Source organism: Mobula birostris, chromosome 4 (assembly GCF_030028105.1).
Source record: "Mobula birostris isolate sMobBir1 chromosome 4, sMobBir1.hap1, whole genome shotgun sequence".
NCBI classification, from domain to species: domain Eukaryota; kingdom Metazoa; phylum Chordata; class Chondrichthyes; order Myliobatiformes; family Myliobatidae; genus Mobula; species Mobula birostris.
The window spans coordinates 191670371-191694320 of NC_092373.1; the positions used below are offsets into that span (position 1 = coordinate 191670371).

The 23950-nt window shown below is 46.1% G+C and overlaps 1 protein-coding gene across 2 annotated transcripts in view; it reads right to left on the bottom strand.

The window, feature by feature from the left end:
* Window positions 1-23950, bottom strand: part of smyd1b (SET and MYND domain containing 1b) — an 86807-nt gene that overhangs the window by 20362 nt on the left and 42495 nt on the right. The window contains exons 4-5 of one of the 2 annotated variants that reach the window (XM_072256709.1): window positions 13281-13411; window positions 1667-1705 (exon numbers count right to left, since the gene is read on the bottom strand). In XM_072256709.1, coding sequence (XP_072112810.1) covers window positions 1667-1705; window positions 13281-13411 — 170 coding nt within the window. The remainder of the gene's footprint in view (window positions 1-1666; window positions 1706-13280; window positions 13412-23950) is intronic. The other variant, XM_072256710.1, reaches the window with a different exon arrangement.

Genomic DNA, 23950 nt, shown 5'->3' on the forward strand with positions numbered 1-23950 from the left:
TTGTCAAGAAGGAAGTGCAGTAATCAGTGTCACACAGCAAGCTCACAGGGAAAGCAAAGAAGTGATCGTGTGTTCTTGGGATTTATAGATAAGTAATTTCTGAGTCAGGCCACCCTTGCAAACCCTTCTGACTAGGGCACCTTCTACATCTCTCTCATGTTCCAGTCTGATGAAATGTGGCACTCTGAGGTGAGGTCCTTTTCTAGGTCAGATTGTTTGCTATCAAGCTGAATGTATGATATTCATTCCTGTGATCTGGTTATGAATTGAATGCTCTGAACATCTGAGTTTATGCAATGGAGTAGGGGAGACCCTTTGATTCTCAGCTTAGATTTTAGCCTAAACCATTGGCATAAAATAGTTACATGATTTAAAGGTGAAAGCACCTTAAAGATACAGGCAAAGAATGTAAAATGTACCACATCAAACAACAACCAATGTGGTACAGCACATTTCGCAGGCTATGTTGGGCCAGTTGTGCCTTTATTTTAGCTGAATTCAACGTCAGAGTCAGTGTTGGGTGCCCATCCCATTTCATGCTCACCCTCACTTCAGAGATAGAACTTGTGATTAGAAAAACATCCAATTCAAAAATAAAATAGGGAAATAGAGAGCAAAGCAATCACGAGAAGGACAGGATGGAAAGGCGGACTACATGTCGCTAAGGTCTGTAAATGGGGACCAACAGAGGAGCGAGCTCAGTTTGTTCCATGCTTCTGGCCAGGGTCACCACTCAATGTGGAACCTGAATCCCCAATCACAACACCCATCCCCACATCGTCCCGTCCCTTAATCACTGCCTCGGTATCCCTCAATTCTCTCACTCTACCAGAGTGTGTACACGCCTCCACCATCACGTACCTTTCTATGCACACAATACCTCCGTACATCCTCCTCTCTCCATCCCTCTGTACCAACACCTCTCCAAAATCCTCTGTACATAAAGCCCTGTACCCCCCTCTACTCCACGATCTTCCGTATCCAATCCTTTACCGCTACCGTAGTGTAACAATTTACAGCGGCCGTGACCCGGGTTCAATTGCCATCACTGCCTGTAGGGAATTTGTCCGTTCTCCCTCCCAGAGTTCTGGTTTTACCCCACATTCCAACAACATACGGTTTAGGGTTAGTAAGTTGTGGGCATGCTATGTTGGCGTTGAAACCATGGCAACACTTGCGAGCTTCTTCCAGCACATCCTCGGATCGAGTTGGCTGTTGATGCAAGCGACACATTTCACTGCATGTTTTTATGTTTCAATGTACTTGTGGCAAATAAATCTAATCTTTAAGTCTGTACACCATGTCCTCATTCTGCATTGACCCTCCCCATCCTTCTCAGTCAAAGCAATCTAGTTTTTCCTGTCTCTCCACCCACTATGACATAAATTCCCAGCTCAAACCATCAGACTCTTTCTCTTCAGGAGCTGACTGTGTTGGTGACTAAGGAAAACTATTTTTAAAACATACTGCCTGTTTTGATTTGATTCACTTTCATCACCCACTCAGATTTTGATGGGGTGTATTTTCCAGAAGTTCTGTTTGGCTGGGAGAATTGTGGTTAGAAGAAGTAGAGGCTATTGCAGAAGATAAGTATTCAGTGGTGCAGTGTTAATGTTAGACAGGGACACGGGGGGACAAAACAAAGAGCAGCCATGGCTTGACCCACCTCATCTGCGTGTGGAACATTGAGTTAACCGCATCATGACTGGAAGACAAAAATCGAAATCCACATTTCACAACCAAAGGAAAAATAAATCATGCACTACAAATTACATTTTCAGAACATCTTCAACATGGCAACACTTCCCAGGACACTGAGAAGGACAACCCTTTAATCAACTATAGAGCCAGGCTATGGTAATGAGAAATAGGCATCAGTGAGCAACATTTGTGGAAGAATTAGAGAGGGTGCAGAGGAGACTTACCAGGGTTCTACCTGGACTGGAGAGCATGTATTAATAGGATAGGCTTTTCTCTTTGGAGAGAAAGAGGATGAGAGGTGACTTGATCATAAGAGCCAGAGAATTTTTCCCAGGATAGAAATAACTAATAAAAGAGGGCATAATTTTAAGGAGATTAGAGGAAACTATGGGAGTGATGTCTGAGGTAACTTTTTTACGTAGAGAATGGTGAGTGTGTGGAATGTGCTGCCAGGGGTGGTGGTAGAGCCAGAATACCTTAGGGGCATTTAAGAAACTCTTAGATAGGTACACAGATGATAGAAAAATGGAGAACTATGTGGGAAAGAAGGGTCGGGTTGATCTTAGAATAGGTTAAAATGTCAGCACACTGTTGTGGGCCAAAGGGCCTGTACTGTGCTGCACGATTCTTTGTTGATCAAACAGCAGGATCTTTGAGTAGGAAAGTGAGTGGGAGGGGTCCATAATGGAATTTCCAGAGTACGTGACCCAACTGCTGAAAGTATGGTTACCAACAACAGAGCAGTTAGATTCAGGAATGTACAAGAGGCCGGACTGGGAGGAATGTGAATGCCCAGGAGGGGTGTTGGGCTGGAAGGGCTTACAAAGGGAGGGGGAGAGGTGGAGGGACTGAGAAAAGACCAACATTTTATTCAGACCAGTGAGTTAACGATGCCAGTGAGCATATGGATGAATGTTGACCAGGATAAAGAGCAAGCAGCAAAGTTTAAGATGACCACACGCAGAATTCTGAAGGAATTCATCAGGTTAGGCTGCATCTACGGATATGAATAAACAGTTGACGTTTCAGGCCGAGACCTTTCTTCAGGACTGGAAAGGAAGGGGGAAGACGGCAGAATAAAAAGGTGGGGGGAGGGGAAGGAGGATAGCTAGAAGGTGAAAGGTGAAGCCAGGTGGTTGGGATAGGAGAGGAGACTGGACCATAGGAGAAAAGAAAGGAGGAGGGGACCCAGGGGGAGGTGATAGGCAGGTGAGAAGAGGTAAGAGGCCAGAGTGGGGTATAGAAGAAGAGGGGAGGGGAGGAAATTTTTTTAAAAAGGAGAAATTGATATTCATGGCATCAGGCTGGAGGCTACCCAGACACGATATAAGGTGCTACCCAGATGGATGAAAGATGGCAGAGAGATTTGGAACAAAAAAAACATTAACTCCCATATCAAATCAACCCTCAATACAAGGGACTTGCAAAAAGAAGATGGGTCATGACCTTATTCAAACATGCTTGAGGTTCTGAAAGGCCAGATCCTGTGCAATTATTATTTATGGTCTTAGAAGAAAGAGAGTTATGTTGAACACATACAGGCCACTGGTTCAGCCATAATTGTGGTCACCACACTTCAGAAAGTCCCAAAGAGGATTGAAAGATTTGCTAGAACGTGTCCAGAGATGAGGAGTGTTATAGATATGCATAAAATCATGAGGGTCATAGGTAGCGAGAATGCACACAATCTTTTTCCAAGGGAAGGGGATCAATGATTTAAGGTGAGCAATGAAAGATTTAAAATGAAACTTCAGGGCCAAATGCTTTATACGTACATAGTGTGTACATGGGATAAGCTACAGAGAGAGTGGTTGAGACGAGTACAAGAGCAGCATTTAAAAGACATTTAGATAAGTACATGGAGAGGAAGAACTTAGAGGGATATTGGCCAAACATGGGACAAGCTCGAATGTGCACCTTGGTGGGCATGAACCAGTCGGGCCAAAAGCCCTGTCTTCATGCTGCATTACTCCAGGACTCTCTGCTCTGTGACTCTATATCAACTACAGGTTTAGACTGGAGAAATTGGGGTGGGTTCTCTTTAAACTAGAGAAGGTTGAGGGGAGATTTGGAGACAAACTAGATCATAGTATATTTTGGTATGGCAGATAGAGGGAAGCTGTTCATAAAGACAGGGAGTTGAAATAGCGGAAGCACAGGTTTAACACTGTGAGTGAAAGATGTTGATGTGAGGACCACACACAAAATGCTGGAGGAACCAACAGCTTGGCACAGTAGTGTAGCAGTTAGCAAAACGCTGTTACAGTGCAAGCAATCTGTGTTCGATTCCCGCCGCTGACAGTAAGGAGTGTGTGCGTTCTCCCCGTGACTACATGGGTTTCCTCTGGGTGGTCCAGTTTCCTCCCACATTCCAAAGACATATGGGTTAATAGGTTAATTGGTCACATGAGTGTAACTGGGCACTGCAGTCTTGTTGTGCCAGAAGGGTCTGTTACCATGCTAAATAAAATAAAACTCAGGTCAAGCAACATCTATGGTGAAGAATAAACAGTTGACATTTCGGGGCGAGACCCTTCATCACTTCCATAGATGCTGCCTGACCTGCTGAGTTTCTCCAACATTTTTGTGTGTATCACTCTGGATTTCCAGTACCTGCAGAATCTCTTGTGTTTTGATGTGAGAACAATCTTTTTCGCTCAGAGCGAGGATAGGAGCACACTAACTTTAATGTGTGTTCATGCACTACCACATTCCTAGCTGACACCATTTTGTATTTACACATTTTAGCAAGTACCAGATTAAACTCTTTCTTTACACCACATTCCTCGGCAACTTTCCCTCAAACTCCATCACACATTTACACAAAAGGGGTAGTTTACACTGGCCAACCAACCCACAAACCCACACATCTTTGGAATGTGGATGGAAAGAAGAGCACCTGGAGGAATCCCATGCCATCAGAGGGAGAGTATAAATTCTACATGAAGAGAACTGGGAGTCAGAACTAAATGAAGCTCTGAGGCAGCAGCTCTACTGTCCACATCACTATGCAGCCTTCTAAGTACTTTGGAGCCCCCAAAGAATTCTTATTTTGTAAATATACAAGAAATTTGCAAATGCTGGAAATCTTAAGCAACACACACAAAAAGTTGAAGGTACTCAGCAAGACAGGCGGAATCCATGGAAGCGAATAAATAGATTCTCTTACGGGCCGAGATCCTTCATCAGGACTGGAAAAGAAGAGGGAAGGAGCCAGAATATGGGGATGTTCCCCTTTCTTCCATGGTCTACTGTCCTTGCCTATCAAATTGATCCTTCTTCAGCATTTTACCTCATCCACCTATCACCTCCCAGCTTCTTACTTCATCCCACCCACCTTCCCCTTCACCTGGTCTCACCTATCACCTGCCAGCTTGTACTCCTTCCCCTTCCCTCACCTTTGTATTCTGGCTTCACCTTCCTTCCTTTCCAGTCTTAATGAAGGGTCAAGGCCCAAAATATTGACTGTTTATTTCCCTCCATAAATGCTGAGTTCCTCCAGCTTTTTGTGTGTGTCGCTTATATTTTTTTTGTAAATGTTTCCCTTTTAAATATCACTTGGGATCAGAGAAGTGTTTTACTTTTCTGGGGCTTCACTAGGAACCCATGTGGATCTGGAAGCCCAATTGTCTGTTCATTGCCTATTGCTGAAATAAATCTTAGCTCGGACAGTAGTTAACCCTTGACCTCAGGATCCATGCTCCTGAGGACCCTTCAGCAAGCACTGAGCACGGAGATCAGGATAGCATCTCGGATGCTCTTTCTTCCTCTCACCCCAACCCTCCCCTCTCCACTGACACCACTAGCCTCCCTCCCCCTCCCCCCTCTGATCCCACTTCTCATCTGTGCCGGGTCTTTACCATCCCCTCCGACCTTCAACTGTTCGTAGTAGGGGCCTCAACTTTGTCCCCCTTCACCCACACCTCAGCAAGTTCCGCGTTCGCCATGACGCTGAACTCTTCTTCCGCCGTCTCCGTCTCCGAGCCTACTTCTTTGGCAAGGACTCTTCCACCCCCACCGATGACCCCTTCTCCCATCTTCAACCCTCCTCCTCCTCATGGACACTCCGCTCTGGTCTTCTGCCTGCTCTGGATCTCTTTATTGCTAACTGCCAACGGGACATCAACCATCTCAACTTCACCACACCTTGTTCTCATTCCAACCTCACTCCTTCCGAACACTCTGCTCTCCACTCCCTCCGCACTAATCCTAACCTTACTATAAAACCTGCCAATAAGAGGGGTGCTGTTGTAGTCTGGCGTACTGACCTCAACCTTGCCAAGGCACAGTGACAACTCACGGATACCTCCTCTTTTTTCCCCTCAATCATGACCCCACTAAGGAGCATCAGGCCATTGTCTCCCACACCATCACCAACTTTATCCGCTCAGGGGATCTCCCATCCAGTGCTACCAACCTTATAGTTCCCACACCCCGCACTTCCCGTTTCTACCTCCTACCCAAGATCCACAAACCTGCCTGTCCTGGCAGACCTATTGTCTCAGCTTGCTCCTGCCCCACCGAACTCATTTCTGCATACCTCGACACTGTTTTATCCCCACTTGTTCAATCCCTTCCTACCTATGTTCGTGACACTTCTCACGCTCTGAATTTTTTCACTGATTTTAAGTTCCCTGGCCCCCACCGCTTTATCTTCACCATGGATGTCCAGTCCCTATATACTTCCATCCCCTACCAGGAAGGTCCCAAAGCTCTCCGCTTCTTTTTGGATTCCAGATCCAACCAGTTCCCCTCTACCACTACTCTGCTCCGTCTAGTGGAATTAGTCCTTACTCTGAATAATTTCTCCCTTGGGTCCTCCCACTTCCTCCAATCTAAAGGTGTAGCTATGGGCACCCATATGGGTCCTAGCTATGCCTGCCTTTTTGTTGGCTTTGTGGAACAATCCACGTTCCAAGCCTATACTGGTATCTGTCCCACACTTTTCCTTCGCGACATCGGCGACTGCGTTGGCGCTGCTTCCTGCACACATGCTGAGCTCGTTGACTTCATTAACTTTGCCTCCAACTTTCACCCTGCCCTCACGTTTACCTGGTCCATTTCCGACACCTCCCTCCCCTTTCTAGATCCTTCTGTCTCTATCTCTGGAGACAGCTTATCCACTGATGTCTACTATAAGCCTACGGACTCTCACAGCTACCTGGACTATTCCTCTTTTTACCTTGTCTCTTTCAAAAATGCCATCCCCTTCTCGCAATTCCTCCATCTCCACTGCATCTGCTCTCAGGATGAGGCTTTTCATTCCAGGATGAGGGAGATGTCCTCCTTTTTTAAAGAAAGGGGCTTCCCTTCCTCCACCATCAACTCTGCTCTCAAACGCATCTCTCTCATTTCACGCACGTCTGCTCTCACCCCATCCCCCCGCCACCCCACTAGGAATAGGGTTCCCCTTGTCCTCACCTACCACCCCACCAGCCTCCGGGTCCAATATATAATACTCCGTAACTTCTGCCACTTCCAATGGGATCCCACCACTAAGCGCATCTTTCCCTCCACCCCCCCCCCCCGCTTTCCGCAGGGATCGCTCCCTACACGACTCCCTTGTCCATTCATCCCCCCCATCCCTTCCCACCGATCACCCTCCTGGCACTTATCCTTGTAAGCGGAACAAGTGCTACACATGCCCTTACACTTCCTCCCTCACCACCGTTCAGGGCCCCGGACAGTCCTTTCAGGTGAGGCGACACTTCACCTGTCAGCCGGCTGGGGTGATATACTGTGTCCGGTGCTCCCAATACAGCCTTCTATATATTGGCGAGACACAACGCAGGCTGGGAGACTATTTCACTGAACACCTACGCTCTGTCCGCCAGAGAAAGCAGGATCTCCCAGTGGCCACACATTTTAATTCCACGTCCCATTCCTTTTCTGATATGTCTATCCACGGCCTCCTCTACTGCAAAGATGAAGCCACACTCAGGTTGGAGGAACAACACCTTATATTCTGTCTGGGTAGCCTCCAACCTGATGGCATGAACATTGACTTCTCTAAGTTCCGTTAATGTCCCACCTTCCCTTCGTACCCCATCCGTTATTTATTCGTTTATTATTATCATTTTTTTTTCTCTCTCTCCTTTTTCTCCCTCTGCCCCTCTCACTATACCCCTTGTCCATCCTCTGGGCTTCCCCCTCCCCCTTTCTTTCTCCCTAGGCCTCCCGTCCCATGATCCTCTCATATTCCTTTTGCCAATCAACTTTCCAGATCCCTCCCCTCCTGTCTTCTCCTATCATTTCAGATCTCCCCCTTCCCCTCTCAAATCTGTTACTATCTCTTCTTTCAGTTAGTCCTGACGAAGGGTCTCGGCCTGCAACGTTGACTGCACCTCTTCCTAAAGATACTGCCTGGCCTGCTGTGTTCACCAGCAACTTTTATGTGTGTTGCTTGAAATTCCAGCATCTGCAGATTTCCTCATGTTTGCGAGGATAGGATCTAGATTTTGATTATGATGTTCCCACAGGTCCACCGGTCCCCATTGGCCCACACTCTGAATTAGATGTTTGATCCATCAGTGACTTGAACAGGACAATGTGTGTCATTAATGAGTCAAAGTGAAGGGAGCACGACATTTTGAACCTGTAGCCTCTCACCGATTGTCACATTTTGGAGATAAACGTTAGTGATCCCAGGAGCAAATGTCAATATGGGTCTTCCCCGGGTTATAGAATCATGATGTCATGGAGCACTAGAACAGGAACAGGCCCTTTGGCCCATCTAGCCAATACTAAACTTTCATTCTGCCTAGTCCTATTGACCTGCACCTGGACCATAGCCTTCCATACCACTTCCATCCATGTACTTAACCAAATTTCTCTTAAATGTTGAAATCGAACACACATCCACCACTTCTGCTGGCAGCTTGTTCCACAGTCACACCACCTTCAGAGTGAACAAATTCCCCCTCAGGCTCTCCTGAAATATTTTACTTCTGACCTCTACACCTAGTCTCAAGAACGGACACAGCACCAGTTACGACAGGGTTCCTTTCCTTTCATAGCCTAATCAGTTTGGCATGTCAGAAATATGGTGTCCAGTAATCAATTTAACTAAAAATCATTGGCTAGCTAAGGGCAATGCATAGGCAAACCAGGGCACTTAATGCAACTATTCAGAATTAAGACTATAAAAATAAAACATAGGAGCTAAATTAGGTCATCCTTCTCACAAGGGAGAAGATAGCTGCAATTCTGTAGCAGCTGGTAAAAACGTATGTATGGGCTGTATTTAACCTGGAGAGGACCTGTATGAGGTTTCTGGCTTGTGGATGGTGGGTAGGAGAGGAGAGTGCTGTTTCCACGCACCTACCTTCCCTTTCCAATGCTCCACTTGAACAACACACTCCGACTACAATGTACCAATGTGCACCTATGACCCAGAACCAACCCAATGTCGGATTTCAGGGACATAATACAACTTTCCCGAGATTCCTGTAAGATCCATCACTGCTACTGCTGGCCCCACGTGAGCACTACATGCTTCATCAATAGATCTTTGGGTACCAGAGCACAAGAGGAAGGGATACCTGGATTTCTAGAGTGCCTAGAACTTAAGACCATGAGACATAGGAGCAGAATTAGGCCATTCAGTCCTTGAGTTCGCTCTGCCATTCCATCATGGCTGATTTATTATCCCTCTCAACCCCATCCTCCTGCCTTCTCCCCATAAACTTTGATGCCCTCACTAATCAAGTCCCATCAAACTCTATTTTAAATATACCCAATGTCTTGGCATCCAGAGCCGTCTGTGGCAATGAATTCCACAGATTCACCACCCTTTGGCTAAAGAAGTTCCTCCTCATCTCCATGAAGAAGTATTAGTGTTGCTGCAGTTGGACTATAGGCAACAGGACAGTCAGTATGTGCACAGCAAACTCCTACACACATCAGTTTGAACACCAGAAGCTTGGACCCAAGAGCAACTCCTCTCATTGCTGTTGTGTCATCGTAGGATGCACGAAAACCCATCTTAAAAACTGCAATATTACCAGCCACTATTGGGTAATTCTGGCCTATGACCACTATGTCACGGGCAAGAAAGCTCATTGTCACCTCTGTTTGCTCAGGAGGCGAAAGAAATTCAGCCTGTCGACTCTTAGCGATTTTTATCAATATTCCACAGGAAGGATTCTGTTTGGTTGAGTAATGGTTTGGTACAGCAAATGCTCTGCACCTGACCACAGGAAACTGCAGGGAGTGGTGGACATGGCTCAGCACAGCCTCCCCTCCATGGACCCTGTCTACATTTCTCACTGAATCAGTAAAGCAGACATGGTAATCAAAAACCTCACCCACACTGGACACTGTCTCTGCTCCACTCTCCCATCAGGCAGAAGGTACAAAAGCCTGAAAGCACGTACCGCCAGGCTCAGGGACAGTTTCTATTCCACTGTCTTGATTGGACATTGTGCACAAGATGGACTCGTGGCTGCACAATCTACCTCACTATGATCTTGCACTTTATCATTTAACTGTATTGTACTCCTTTGGTAACTTTTACACTTCATTCTACATTGTTATTGTTTTACTTTATTCTAGCTCAATGCACTGTGTAATGATGTGATCTGTATCAACAGTATGCAAGACAGGCTTTTCACTGTACATGTGACAATAGTAAACCAATACCAATATGTCACCGACACCTCCCTCCCCACCATCGATAGTATCTACATGAGGCACTGCTCCGTGAAGCAACACTTATCATCAACAATCCTCACCATCTGAGCCATGCCATCTTCTCACAGCTACCAGCAGGCATGAGGTACAGAAAGCTGAAGTCCCACAAGAACAGCTGCTTCCCTTCAGCCACTTTGTTCTTGAACTAAACTGCACAATGCTATAGTAAACAGGAGGGATATGTAGGAGGGGAGGGTTAGCTTGATCTTAGAGTAGGTTAAAAGTTCAGCACAAGGCCGTGGGCCGAAGGGCCTGAACTGCATTGTAATGCTCTGTGTTCTATATTCTAATGACTACGGTATCCCAACATTATGACTACTTTGATCACTTTGCACTCAAATGTGTCATGAGCCCTGCAGGTCTCTGTGACTTACCATAGAACCCTGGACTTCTAGGTTTCTTGAGCATCTGCACTTGCTAGGTGTTACCTTAACTAGAGCCGTTAAGCTCTGGTGTTTCTTGTCATTAATTGTGACTGGCATGGGTTTCCCATATTCTATGATTATTTAAAGGGGACCCTCGGTTAGTGCTGTAGTGGAGCCCTTGTGTTTGTGGAGAATGATTTGTCTTGCGATGTCGCTCGGTCATGTCTCCAATGCTCCGTTGGTATTGCTATATCTAACCTCTTGTCCATCTATCCTGCCAGCGACCACCACGACAAAAATGGACTTTTTAAAAAAAATTCTAATTGTGTTTTGTAAAAGTTGTGTATAATTTATGTTTAATTTCTATTTTTTTTTGTGGAAGGTTGTGTATCTGATGCTACGTGCCTGTATTGTGCTGTGCATACATGTACTCTATTTATTTATTGGTACGTATGTCAATAAACTCGACTTGACTTTGGCTTTTGTCTTTGAAAGAGGGGGAAGGAACTTTCGACATGGGATTGAGAATCTCTAGTCCATGTACTGGGAGCTCACAGAAGACCTGCAGAAGTGGTAGGGGTGCGCCATTGCACAAACTGCCCAACCCAAGCAGTCATCCCTTGTCCTGTCTGTGGAAGTCTGCAGTTCACACTCTGTCTCCTCCTCAGTACCCACAGAACTGGAGTGCAAGCAATTCACCCTCAGTCCCAAGAGACTGTTGAATCCCTCACACACACGAATTAGACTGCCCTGGGATTTCTGCATTCTGCTTTAACCTTTCTTTTTTGATTTTTATTAATTTTATTTTATTTATTTATTGACATACAGTGTGGAACAGGCCCTTCCAATCCTTCAAGCTGATTTTAATCCATGCCTATTGACCAATTAACCTATTAACGGGTACGACTTGGGACCGTGGGAGAAGACCAGAGCCCCCGGAGGAAACCCACCTAGTCACGGGGAGAATGTACAAACTCCTTACAGGCAATGGCAGGAATTCAACCCGGGTTGCTGGTACTGTAAAGCGTTGTGCTAACTACTACGCCACTGTGCTGCCCCAACCTTCTTTGGTTGAGTGTTTATTCTGCTGCTTTTTAATTCCTTCCAGATGTTCCCATTATTGGCAGGAACTAAATATTATTTGCAAATTGGTAAACTGATTTACTATTATCGCATGTACTAAGTAACAGTGAAAAACTTTGTTTTGCATACCACCATGCAGATCATTATGTCACTTTGGTACACTGAGGTAGTGAACATTTTAAAGATTGGCTTTATTTGTCACGTGTACATCAAATCAAATCAGTGAGGATTGGCTGGGCAGCCTGCAAGTGTCGCCTGTTTCCGCCGCCAACACCTCACTAACCCTAACCTTAGGTATTTTTGGAATGTGGGAGGAAATCAGAGCACCCGGGGGAAACCCACACAGTCATGGAGAGAACATAGAAACTCCTTACAGACAGCCACGTGAGTCGAATCCGGATCTTACAGATGGCGCTGTAAAGCTACAGTGCCAACCGTACGGGGGTAAACAATGACAGAATGCAGAATATAGAGTTATAATTACAGTGAAGGTGAGGTGCAGGCAGTCAATAAGGTGCAAGGCCATGACAAAGTAGATTGTGAGGTCAAGAGTCCATCTTATCATACGAGATAACGATTCAATTGGCCTATAGAATGTGTCCCTGAGTCTGGTAGTATGAATTTTCAGGGTTTTCTATCTTGTTTTATGGCTGTTGGCCTGTGTGTTTAATGGGTTAAGAACCTTTTAATATATTTAAGCTTGATAGAATGTTTCTACAGTTATGGAACTGAGGCCGGGATTTGAACCTAGGATGCTTGACTGAGTTGTAGGGAAAGGTTGACTACGTTAGAACTTTACTCCCTGGTGTGTAGGAGAATGTGGGGAAATTTAATAGAGGTATTCAAAATTATGAGGGGTATAGATAGGGTAAATGCAAACAGGTTTTCATCCCACTGAAACTGAGTGAAACTAGAACCGGGGTCATAGGTTAAGGGTGAAAGGTGAAATAGGGTGACCTGAGGGGGAACCTCTTCGTTGAGAGGGTGATGCAAATGTGGAATGAGCTGCCAGAGGAAGTTGTGGATGTAGATTTGATTTCAAAATTTAAGAGAAGTTTGGATAAGTACACAGATGGGAGGGGTATGGAAGGCTTTCATCCAGGTGTGAGTCAATGAGACTAGGCCGAATGTCAGTTCGGCATGGACTAGATGGGCTGAAGAGCCTATTTCTGTGCTGTAGTGCTTGTTGACTGTATGATGCAGATCAGCCGCACTCCAAGTGAATGGGAGAGTAGGCTTGAGGACCGAATAGCCCTTTACTAACAACACTCACCACCCCCGCCGCCCATACCACCTAGTTAGATTATGCAAAGCAGGTCTAATAACTAACGTTGCATTTGGTTTATTGCCTATTCAGACACATTGACCTATTGCAGAAAGATAACCTCCAGCAAGCTGATTTCACTGCATTATCTCAGCAAAGCTCTTTTGTGGACTCACTTTCCATTGTTCAACATGACTGTGCAGTTTGGCCAGCAGTTGTGATTCACAAGGCAGAGGTTTGGAAATAATCCGACGCCCACGGCTTGCAGCCCACGCTGGTCACTGATGGTAAAGCCATTGCAGTTTATCTGAAGAATTAAATGCAAGCAGTTTAAAAACACACAATCAAAATTCTGCACTCCCCCACTTTCTCCAATTTTTGATCAATTTCACATTCCCTTCGAGAGAGATTTGCACTAACCTTCTTCCTTCCCATGCCCTCTGAGATATCCCAAGCTGCTTTCTTTGCTGTGAATAACTTTCATAGAGTCACACAGAAATAAGTTATTCAGTCCATCACACTCGCACTGACATTTTTGGACTATCTACATCATGTGTAGGTGGGTGAGATTAGTTAAAACTAGACAACGGGTGACCCACTGGGGCACCCTTTGAGAGAAAGGTAGTGTAGTCTGATGTGACCAGGGGCCTACTTGTCAGCACAGGTGCAGTGAAAATCTAGTTGCAGCAGCAATCAAGTTCGAGTTTATTGCTATCTGAATGTACACATATAAAGAACCAAACAAAACTACCTTCTATATATTGGCCTCCCGATGCGGCCTTCTATATATTGGCGAGACCCGACGCAGACTGGGAGACCGCTTTGCTGAACACCTACTCTCTGTCCGCCAGAGAAAGCAGGATCTCCCAGTGGCCACACATTTTAATTCCACGTCCCATTCCCATTCTGACATGTCCATCCACGGCCTCCTCTATTGTAAAGATGAAGTCACACTCAGGTTGGAGGAATACCACCTTATATTCTGTCTGAGTAGCCTCCAAACTGATGGCGTGAACATTGACTTCTCTAACTTCCACTAATGCCCCACCTCCCCCTCGTACCCCATCTGTTACTTATTTATATAGAAACATTCTTTTCCCCTCTCTCCTTTTTCTCCCTCTGTCCCTCTCACTAAACCCCTTGCCCATCCTCTCGGCTTCCCCCTCCCCCTTTCCTTCTCCCTGGGCCTCCTGTCCCATGATCCTCTCATATCCCTTTTGCCAATCACCTGTCCAGCTCTTGGCTCCATCCCTCCCCCTCCTGTCTTCTCCTATCATTTTGGATCTCCCCCTCCCCCTCCCACTTTCAAATCTGTTACTAGCTCTTCCTTTAGTTAGTCCTGACGAAGGATCTCGGCCCAAAACGTCGACTGTACCTCTTCCTAGAGATGCTGCCTGGCCTGCTGTGTTCACCAGCAACTTTTATGTGTGTTGCTTGAATTTCCAGCATCTGCAGATTTCCTCATGTTTGCAAGACTACCTTCTTCCAGATCAAGGTACACTCACAAAACATATGTCACGCACAGCTCATAAAACATTATATTACCAAAAAATAAATAATAAAGTATAATTCAGAATGCATGTAGTTCGCAGCACAGATAAACATGAAACAGCTCGCTGTCCTATCTTTGTATAAAGCAGGGTTCACTGTAGAATTCCTTCTCAAACACACCAGATCAGGCTGTTGAACACTTTCAGTACAGTGAGTATTACACTGGAGGGGGTTCACTGTAGAATTCCCTGTCAAACACACTAGCTCAGGCTGTTGAACACTTTCAGTACAGTAAGTATTTACACTGGAGAGGGTTCACTGTAGAATTACTGGTGAAACACACCCATTGGGGCATCCTTTGAGCGAAAGGTAGTGCAGTCTGATGTGATCTTCTTTGGAAATTAAAGAAGAAAAACTTAGTAAAGAAGAAAGACGAGTAGGAAGACAAATATAGCTCTTCCTAGTTTAACGCAGGACACTTTTGATGACAACATTTCTAGTTGATCTGCCACCCTTCAAGAATACTCTAACGTTTTCATTTCTTTTTCCCCCGGCTTAAAGCCACATTCAGCTGACCATACTGGAATACTGGTTTCTTCAGATAAATCAGCACATTCTCCACGGTTTGGCCGTGCTTTATGTATCGTCATAGCAAAGCGTGACCGTACCGGCAACTGGTTTGCGCTGCTGAGGCTGGCTGTGCGCATGCGTCATGGTGTCGCATCAACTGGAATCGTCTCCGGTCAGCTCGGGTGAAACGGGAACGAGTTGATTTTGGCGAGTGAGCAATTTTAGAAGAATATATAACCCTGAACTTTGCAAGCATTCTGTAAGTTAGTGCATTTTAAGTCGATTTAGTCAAAAAAAGTGCCGCTGTAACGCACTGTTTGCGCTAATTGGAGGTCACAAACAGAGCATGAGAGTTTTAGTAGTATACTAGATTGGCACAGTTGACACAAACATCATGCATTTACTATCCTGTTAACTCCATCATGGACGGCCCCAGGCCCAGCTACGAAAGGAGGAGGATTGAGCAAGGGGCTTGCAACCCCATCCCATAAAAACCAGAGCTACAGAAACACCAGCAGAAGCTCCAAAGACCTCATCCTTGGGAGAAGAAGTTGTCTTCGAGGCTGGGCTACACTTGGGGACAGCTTGAAAGACTGGCCCAGGACGGAGGTCTCTGGTGAGCTGCAGTCAGTGGCCTACACCCCAGTAGGGGTGATGGGCTTAAGAGAAGAGTGCTGTAATGTTCTACAGCATGTCTGATGTTCTGGTTCACATTACGTTCACATCCACATTACATTCAGGAACAGTCATTACCCTTCAACCATCAGGCACCTGAATCAGCGTGGATAATTTCACTCACCTCAACACCGAACTGATCACTGAACACAACCTATGGACTCACAGCATGCCCTTGGGTGTGTTGTTGTTAATGCAAACAATGCGTTTCCCTATATGTTTCAATATACACATGGCAAGTAAACTTAAATCTTGAAGCTTGACTCTTGTTAAACTTCCAACAGGTGTGAGTCTCCACTGGAACCTTAGCTCTGGAAACCTTTTGATCTCAGCACCAGTTACTCACAAAAAGCATTACATTGTCATGGTCCCTTTGGGCAATCCCCCACCATGCCATTTACCTCAGGAATTGGGCCTCGATCACCTCATTTAAATTCCAATCATTCCCAGGTTCCACTAACTACACCTGCTTCCCATCAAACTGCAGGGTAAAGACCCTGTGACCACAACAAGGAGTTGCCAGTTCGTTGGTTGACTCTTGTATAAGTAGCCTTGTTCCGCGGTTCCTGGGACTATCAGTTCTAAGTCTAGCATCGTTCCTGAATTCTCTACTAAAACCATGACTTTGGCTAAAAACTCCCTCTGGACACCAATTCCACGCTCGCTATGGCCATAATGCCTCCCGATTCGGCCTCTGAGCCTGTGTTTAGCACTTGGGTTCGTAGCACCACCATGTCCTTGCAACAGACATGGCATTGGAAACTGCCACTGCATGAGTTTTGTGTTGGTAATTCCAGCAGGGAATTATGAGGGGACTCTCCCATGGGAAGAAGCTCTGTTGTGAAATGTCTTTATACAAGGCGTTGGTGAGGCTACACCTGAGGTATTACGGAGTATGGATGTTCATGATAGTGGCGGGCAGGCATGTCTAGGACAGGAGGGCATGGACTCAGACTAGAGGGGCATCCCTTTAAAACAGGGATGAGGAGGAAATTCTGTCACCAGGGGTGAATCTGTGGAATTCATTGCTACAGATGGCTTTGGACTCCAAGTTATTTGGTATATTTAAAGTGGAGGTTGATAGGTTCTTAATTACTAAAGGTTACGGGAAGAATGCGGAGAAAGGGGGTTGATAGGGTTTCTAAATGGAATGGTGGAACAAGCCCGTTTTCTCAAATGCCCTAATCCTGCTCCTATGCTCTATGTTCTTGTGGTATTTTGTAACAGTTTTGGTCACCCCCTGATGGGAAAGACATCAATAAGCTAGAAAGGGTCCAAAGAAGATCTACAAGAATTGGAAGTGATTTCTAGGGAGCGGTTGGGTAGGGAAGGACTTTATTCCTTGAAGCCTATGGGAGACAGAGGAGTGACCTTAAAGAGGTGTATAAAATAACGAGGGGTGCAGGTGGAGTGAACACACAGTCTTATTCCCAAGGAAAGGGAATCAAAAACTAGATGGCATGGGTTTAAGGTGAGGAGGGAAAGATTCATAAGAGACTCTGTGGGACAACTTCTTCCCATATTGGTTGGTCCATACATTTGGTATCGTGTGTTAGCGTAACACTGTTACAGCTTCTTCTTCCAAAAGGTGCACAGGGGGAACTCTGTGATCCACAACCTTAAGGAAGAGGACGGCTCAGTCGTGTCCTCGCAGACCGACATACTGAGGATCTGCAAGTCCTTCTATGCCGGTCTGTACGACGAAAAGGCCACAGAATCCACAGCCTCCCGCAACTTCCTGTCGTCTATCACGCAGGTCTTAGACGACGGCAAGCGGGAGAGTCTGGATCAGCCACTGACCCTGGACGAGCTGACAGGCTCCATCCGTTTCTTTGGGTCGGGTAAGACTCCCGGAAGCAACGGCTTACCGGCTGACTTGTATTCGGCTCTGTGGAACTGGATGGGCCCAGACCTGCTGGAAGTGTACAACGCTATGCTTCTGGCCGGCAGTATGTCTGAGTCCATGAGGAAGGGCATCATCACCCTCATCTACAAGCGGAAGGGGGAAAGGGAGGACATTAGAAATCGGAGGCCCATCTCTCTCCTGAATGTGGATTACAAGATCCTGTCCAAGGCTATCGCCAACAGGGTCAAGTCTGCTCTGGGACAGGTGATCCACCCGGACCAAACCTGTGCTGTACCGGGCAGGAGGATCTCAGACAGCCTTACGCTGCTGAGGGATACCATCGCCTATGTGCAGGACAGGGGGGTGGACGCCTGAATGGTCAGCTTGGACCAGGAGAAAGCCTTCGACAAGATATCGCACACGTACATGGCGGACGTGCTCTCCAAAATGGGATTTGGGGAGGGAATCCGGAATTGGATTAGACTGCTCTACACAGACATCCGTAGTGCAGTCCAGGTCAACGGGTGGGAAACAGACAGCTTCCCCATCAGGTCTGGAGTCAGGCAGGCTGTCCCCTCTCCCCTGTCTTGTTTGTCTGCTGCATAGAACCCTTTGCGGAAGCCAACAGGAGGGATGAGGGCATAAGAGGGGTGACGCTGCCAGGCAGTGGAGGGACCCAAGTGAAAACCTCCCTGTACATGGACGACGTCACCGTCTTCTGCTCTGATCCGAGGTCAGTTCGCAGGTTGATTGGCACCTGCGAACAGTTCGAGCTAGCGTCGGGGGCCAGGGTCAACCGCATGAAGAGCGAAGCCATGCTCTTCGGCAACTGGCCCGACCGATCCAGCGTCCCCTTCACCATCAGGTCTGACCACGTGAAGGTGTTGGGGATCTGGTTCGGAGGGGCCGAGGCGTGCAACAAGAACTGGCAGGAGCGGACTGCCAAGGTGAAACAGAAACTGGGACTGTGGGGAGGGCGCTCCCTGTCGATAACGGGCAAGAACCTGGTCATCAGGTGTGAGGTGCTCTCAGGGCTGCTGTACTTGGCGCAGGTGTGGCCCGTCCCCCGCTCCTACAGCTCGGAAATCACCCGGGCTGTCTTCAGATTCGTCTGGGGATCCAAGATGGAGCGGGTGAGACGGACCGTCATGCACAAGTCCCTGGACAACGGGGGCAAGAACGTCCTCAATGTCGCCCTCACCCTGATGGCCAACTTCGTATGTGGCTGCATCAGGTTGTGTGTAGAGCCCAGGTATGTGGGCACCAAGTACCACTATGTGCCCAGTTTCTACTTGTCGCCCTGGCTACGAAGGATGGGTCTGGCCCCACTCCCGCGCAACGCCCCAGTCAGCTGGTCGTTGCCGGCATACCTGTCCTACGTAGCAAAGTTCTTCCAGGAGAACGCCTTTGACCACAGGGCCATCAGGCAGTGGTCGGCATGAAGTGTCCTGCAGGCACTGCAGGAGAAGGACGTGATGGACACAGTGGGGTGGTTCCCTGAGCAGACTGTCCAGTTCATCTGGCAAAATGCCTCATCGCCAGATCTCACCAACAGGCACCAAGACCTCGCCTGGCTGGCGGTGAGAGGGGCCCTCCCAGTCAGAGCCCTCCTGTACGCCCGGAATGTCGTCTCCGCACCCCACTGCCCACGGGAGGACTGCAGTGAGGAGGAGTCTGTGACCCACCTCTTCGCACACTGCCAGTTCGCAAAGAGGATGTGGAGGAGGATGGACGGGCTAGTGTCACGTTTTATCCCCAGCAGCTGCGTAACAGAGGACTCCCTGATCTACGGGCTGTTCCTGGGGACGCACACGGAGACCAACATCCGGTGCTGCTGGCAGATCATCAACTCGGTGAAAAACGCTCTTTGGTCAGCCCGAAACTTGATGATCTACCAGCATATGGAGATGTCCGTGGGAGAATGCTGCCGACTGGCACATTCTCGGCTGCAGGAGTACGTGCTGAGGGACGCACTGAAACTCGGTGCAGCCACCGCAAGGGCCCGGTGGGGAAGGAGCACAGTATAGGTTTCTCCACCCGTGGGAGTGGGAGGGGTCAGTGGGCGGGGAGTATACCCCTCAACAATGATATGGTAAGCTGAACTACTGGAGTGCCATGTGGGTGGCTATAAATACGGATATGTACTGAGTATAATGGAAACGTATGTAAAGGATGAAAAGTTATTGAATGGTTTATTGTATATATTTATTTTTGAATAAAGTATATTTTGAAATTAAAAAAAACACTGTTACAGCACCAGTGACTTGGTTCTATTCCACTGCTGTCTGTAAGTTCTCCCGGTCACGGCATAGGTCTCCTCCCATGTTCCAAAGACGATTGGGCTATTATAGCTATTGGTCACGTGGGTGTAAAAGGGCAGCATGGGCTCATAGGGACAGAGGGCCTCTTATTGTGCTGTACCTCTAAACTAAAATGATTCAAAACCATATGGAATGAGCTGTCAAAGGAAGCAGCTGAGGTTGGTGCCTTAACTTCTAAGACCATAAGATATAGGAGAAGAATTTGGCCATTTGGCCCATCGAGTCTGCTCCACCATCGTACATATGATTTTTTTTGTGTGTGTTCTATCACTGAGCAGCAGTGAACCATCTGATTGGCCCATCAGAATTCTCTTTGGGAACTAGTTGACTTGATCACCATTTCTGATCTGGCTATTGTTCACGATTGCACTTAATAAAAAAAAAAATCCATTTACCTCTCAGCCCCAGTCTTCTGCCTTCTCCCCATATCCTTTCATGCCCTAGCAAACCCTCAACAGATTCACCACTCTCTAGCTAAAGATGTTTCTCTCATCTCTGTTCTAAATGGACATTCCTCTATTCTGAGGCTATGTCCTCTGGTCTTAGACTCCCCCACCATGGGAAATATCATCTCCACATTTACTCTGTCGAGCCCTTTCATCATTCGATAGGTTTCAATGAGATTCCCCCTTCATTCTTCTGAATTCCAGTGAGTACAGACCCAGAGTCATCAAATGCTCTTCAATCCCAAAATAATGTTTGTGAACATCCTTTGAATCCTCTTGAATGTCAGCACATCCTTTCCGAGATAAGGAGGGCAAAACTGATCACAATCCTCCAAGTGAGGGCTCACCGGTGCCTTATAAAGCCTCCAAATTACACCCTTGCTTTTATATTCTGAAAATGAATGCCAACATTACATTTGCCCCCCTCACCACCGAATCAACCTGCACATTAACCTTTAAGGAATCCTGTACGAGAACTCCCAAGTACCTTTGCACCTCAGGTTTTAAAACATTTTCTGTCCTTTTAAGAAATAGTCTACACTTTTATTTCTGCTACCAAAGTGCATGTTCATACACTTCTTTGCCCATTCTCCTAATCTGTCCGAGTCCTTTCATAGCTTTTCTGCTTCCTCAAAACTACCTGCCCCTCCACCTACCTTCGCATTGTCCGCAAAGCCATCAATTCTGTCTCCAATGCCTTATAAAGCCTGAACAATTTTAAATGACAATTGTACAGGTAAATAGATAGGAAATGTTTAGAGAACCAAAAACAGGCTAATGGGACTAATTTAGATGGGCATCTTGCTCAGCACAGACGAGCTGAGTGTTTTTGTGCTGTACTAGAAGACTAAGGTGAATCACAGTACTGAAAATCCCAGCAACTGAGACGCTATGCAGGAGTTCCACCAGATGGCGCACTGGTAGTTTACGGGACGTCAAATTGGGTGGACTGCAACCGTAACTGCAGACAGGTGAGAGGTTTTGTAATTTGCTGATCAGTTACAGCACCGTTGAAGCAAAAAGTTTGGAAACATTCTGAAAAAGAAATGATGTTACATGTAAGAAAAGAAGAAAAAAAAAAGAATGGGAGTAAGAGCTGAGAGTTTGGTAAAGACTGGAGAACCGTGAGCAATAATGTGCAATTTTAACACCAGCATAGACTATTTGGACTGTTTCTCTGCTACGAATTCTATGTAATTCTTTGAATGTAAGTTAATTGATTCTTGCATTGCATTCTAATTCAATTGTCTGAATTTAGCAGTCTGCGCACAATATGAGTGCTGTTAATTTATACTATCTCTTCAAAGGGAAACACTGAGTGGAGAGTTACCACTTCAGCAAGCAATCGGCACAATTTCTAGCTAGTGTCTAAATCAGCCATTGTCAACTTTTTTGCCCTGGAGGAACCTTCGAAATAATTTTCAGGTCTCAAGGAACCCCTGCGTAAAAATTAGTATATCTGCAGCTCACGATACATTAGCACGATCAGTAAGTTGTGATCTAATAATCCAAAAATAACTATCAATGCTCTTTTGAGTAGAGAATGAATTCTTAGCCAACCTTTCTTGAAATTAATCTCTTTCTTTCATAAATTTTTAAAACTCATAAGGCAAGCATAATAAATTTCTGTTAAATATCTAGCTTAAGCCAAAATGGGATTTAGTTTTTCTAAAGGTAGGCTCCGTAGATTTTTAAATTGATTGTAATTAATGCTAGTTACAACATTAAAATTTATTGACAATGTTGAGTAGTAAAGTTACTAAAAACCATAAGCCAAAGCAATTTGAGTGAAAATATAGCTGAGGACACAATTTTATACAAGACTTCGAAAAATACATTTTCTTACTAATCAAGAAAATGATCAAGCTCAAACATAGGCCTCAAATATAGTCCTGCCAAAACGCTGACAATATTCTTTTCCATAGATGCGGCCTGGCCTGCTGAGTTCCTCCAGCATTTTGTGTGTGTGAGCCTGTGCTTGTTTTTTGCAGCACAGATACTCAATTCTGGATCGAACTTCAGATAAGCACACACCTTCAACTGAAATGGGACGATTTCTATCCTTACTCTTGATGTTTCTTAACCCAAAAAAAAGCTTGCTCACGCATGTAAGAAGTTGAAAACTGCAGCAAAATGTTCATTGCTCTCCTATGAATGGCAGGATACTCTTCTTTCACAGAAATCCAGAACTTGTCCAGGAGCAGGTCAGTAAATCCCATCTTGATTGCACGATCAGACCGCAGCTCAGAAAGTTCTTCCTCTTCTCTCAGAGTTAAGTTCTCAGGCTGAGCAGAAGATTCAGAGAAAGAGTCCCTCACCCAGTTGAAAAGGGGGAAAAGTACTGTTCATTTTTGTTCTGCAGTTCTTCCAGGTGGTTTTCAATAAGACTCGAGACTTTCTGATATCCTTCCTCACCCCCATAAGTCAGTCGGCAGTGCATTGGGGTGAGTGATTTAGGAGGGAGAGGCTGATATCACAGCCCAAGTTGGGCGAGTCCATCGGTGCTCGGAAAACCCACCTCACGCTCCTCATCAGCCTACAGTCTTCTCCTCCGTGCACTCAGCAATTATCAATGGCCTCCCCATCTCGCGTCAAAAACTGAGAATGGTCTCAATCAGATAAACACTATCTGACTGCACACTGCCTGAGAGTACTGGGTACTGTGCTGAGAAGCTTCTAACGAGATTGCTAACGAGGCTGCTCGGTCACTGCCCACCACTATGAGTTCTAGCATCGCGCATTGCACAAAATTCAAAAAAGATGTTTTTTTTTGTCGCAATCGCTTGCGGAACCCCTAGCGACCTTTCATGCAATCTTGAGGTTCCGTGGAACCTCAGTTGAGGAACCCTGGTCTAAGTTGAAGAATGATATGGGAATACCACTGAGAGAAATGAGGGTAATTTCTAATTGTCTCTGTTATGGAAGAGCCCAGTGGTTGAAAGATGTCTTCACTCTGCTCTCCCCTTCCACCCTCTGTTTCCCTTTCCAAATGTAATTCCAATCCTATATATTCTTATGACTTTAAAAACAGCCACTCGGCCCGCTTAGTACATGCTACCTCTAAGAGCAAGCACACCTATGGGTATCGGGTAGACAGTTTGGTTGGCAAGCGAACAAGGTGTGCTGAAAGAGAAGGTTTACATGTTGTTTAATTCCATGATTTGGTGGAATTCTGAGTTAATTTACATAACAGTGCAGAAAATAGAGCTGCTACCCCACTATTTCAGCAACCAAGGTTCAATACTGACCTCTGGTAGTGTGTGTGCATGCATGCATGTGCTGTGTCTGCACATCCTACCCTTGACTGTAAGAGTTTCCGGTTTGCTTCCACATTTCAAAGACCATAAGGTATAGGAGCACAGTTAGGCCACTCGGCCCATCGTGTCTGCTCAACCATTCTATCATGGCTGATATCCGTCTCAACCCCATGCTCCTGCCTTCTCCCTGTAATCTTTGATGCCCTGACTAACCAACAACTTATCAACCTCCACTTTAAA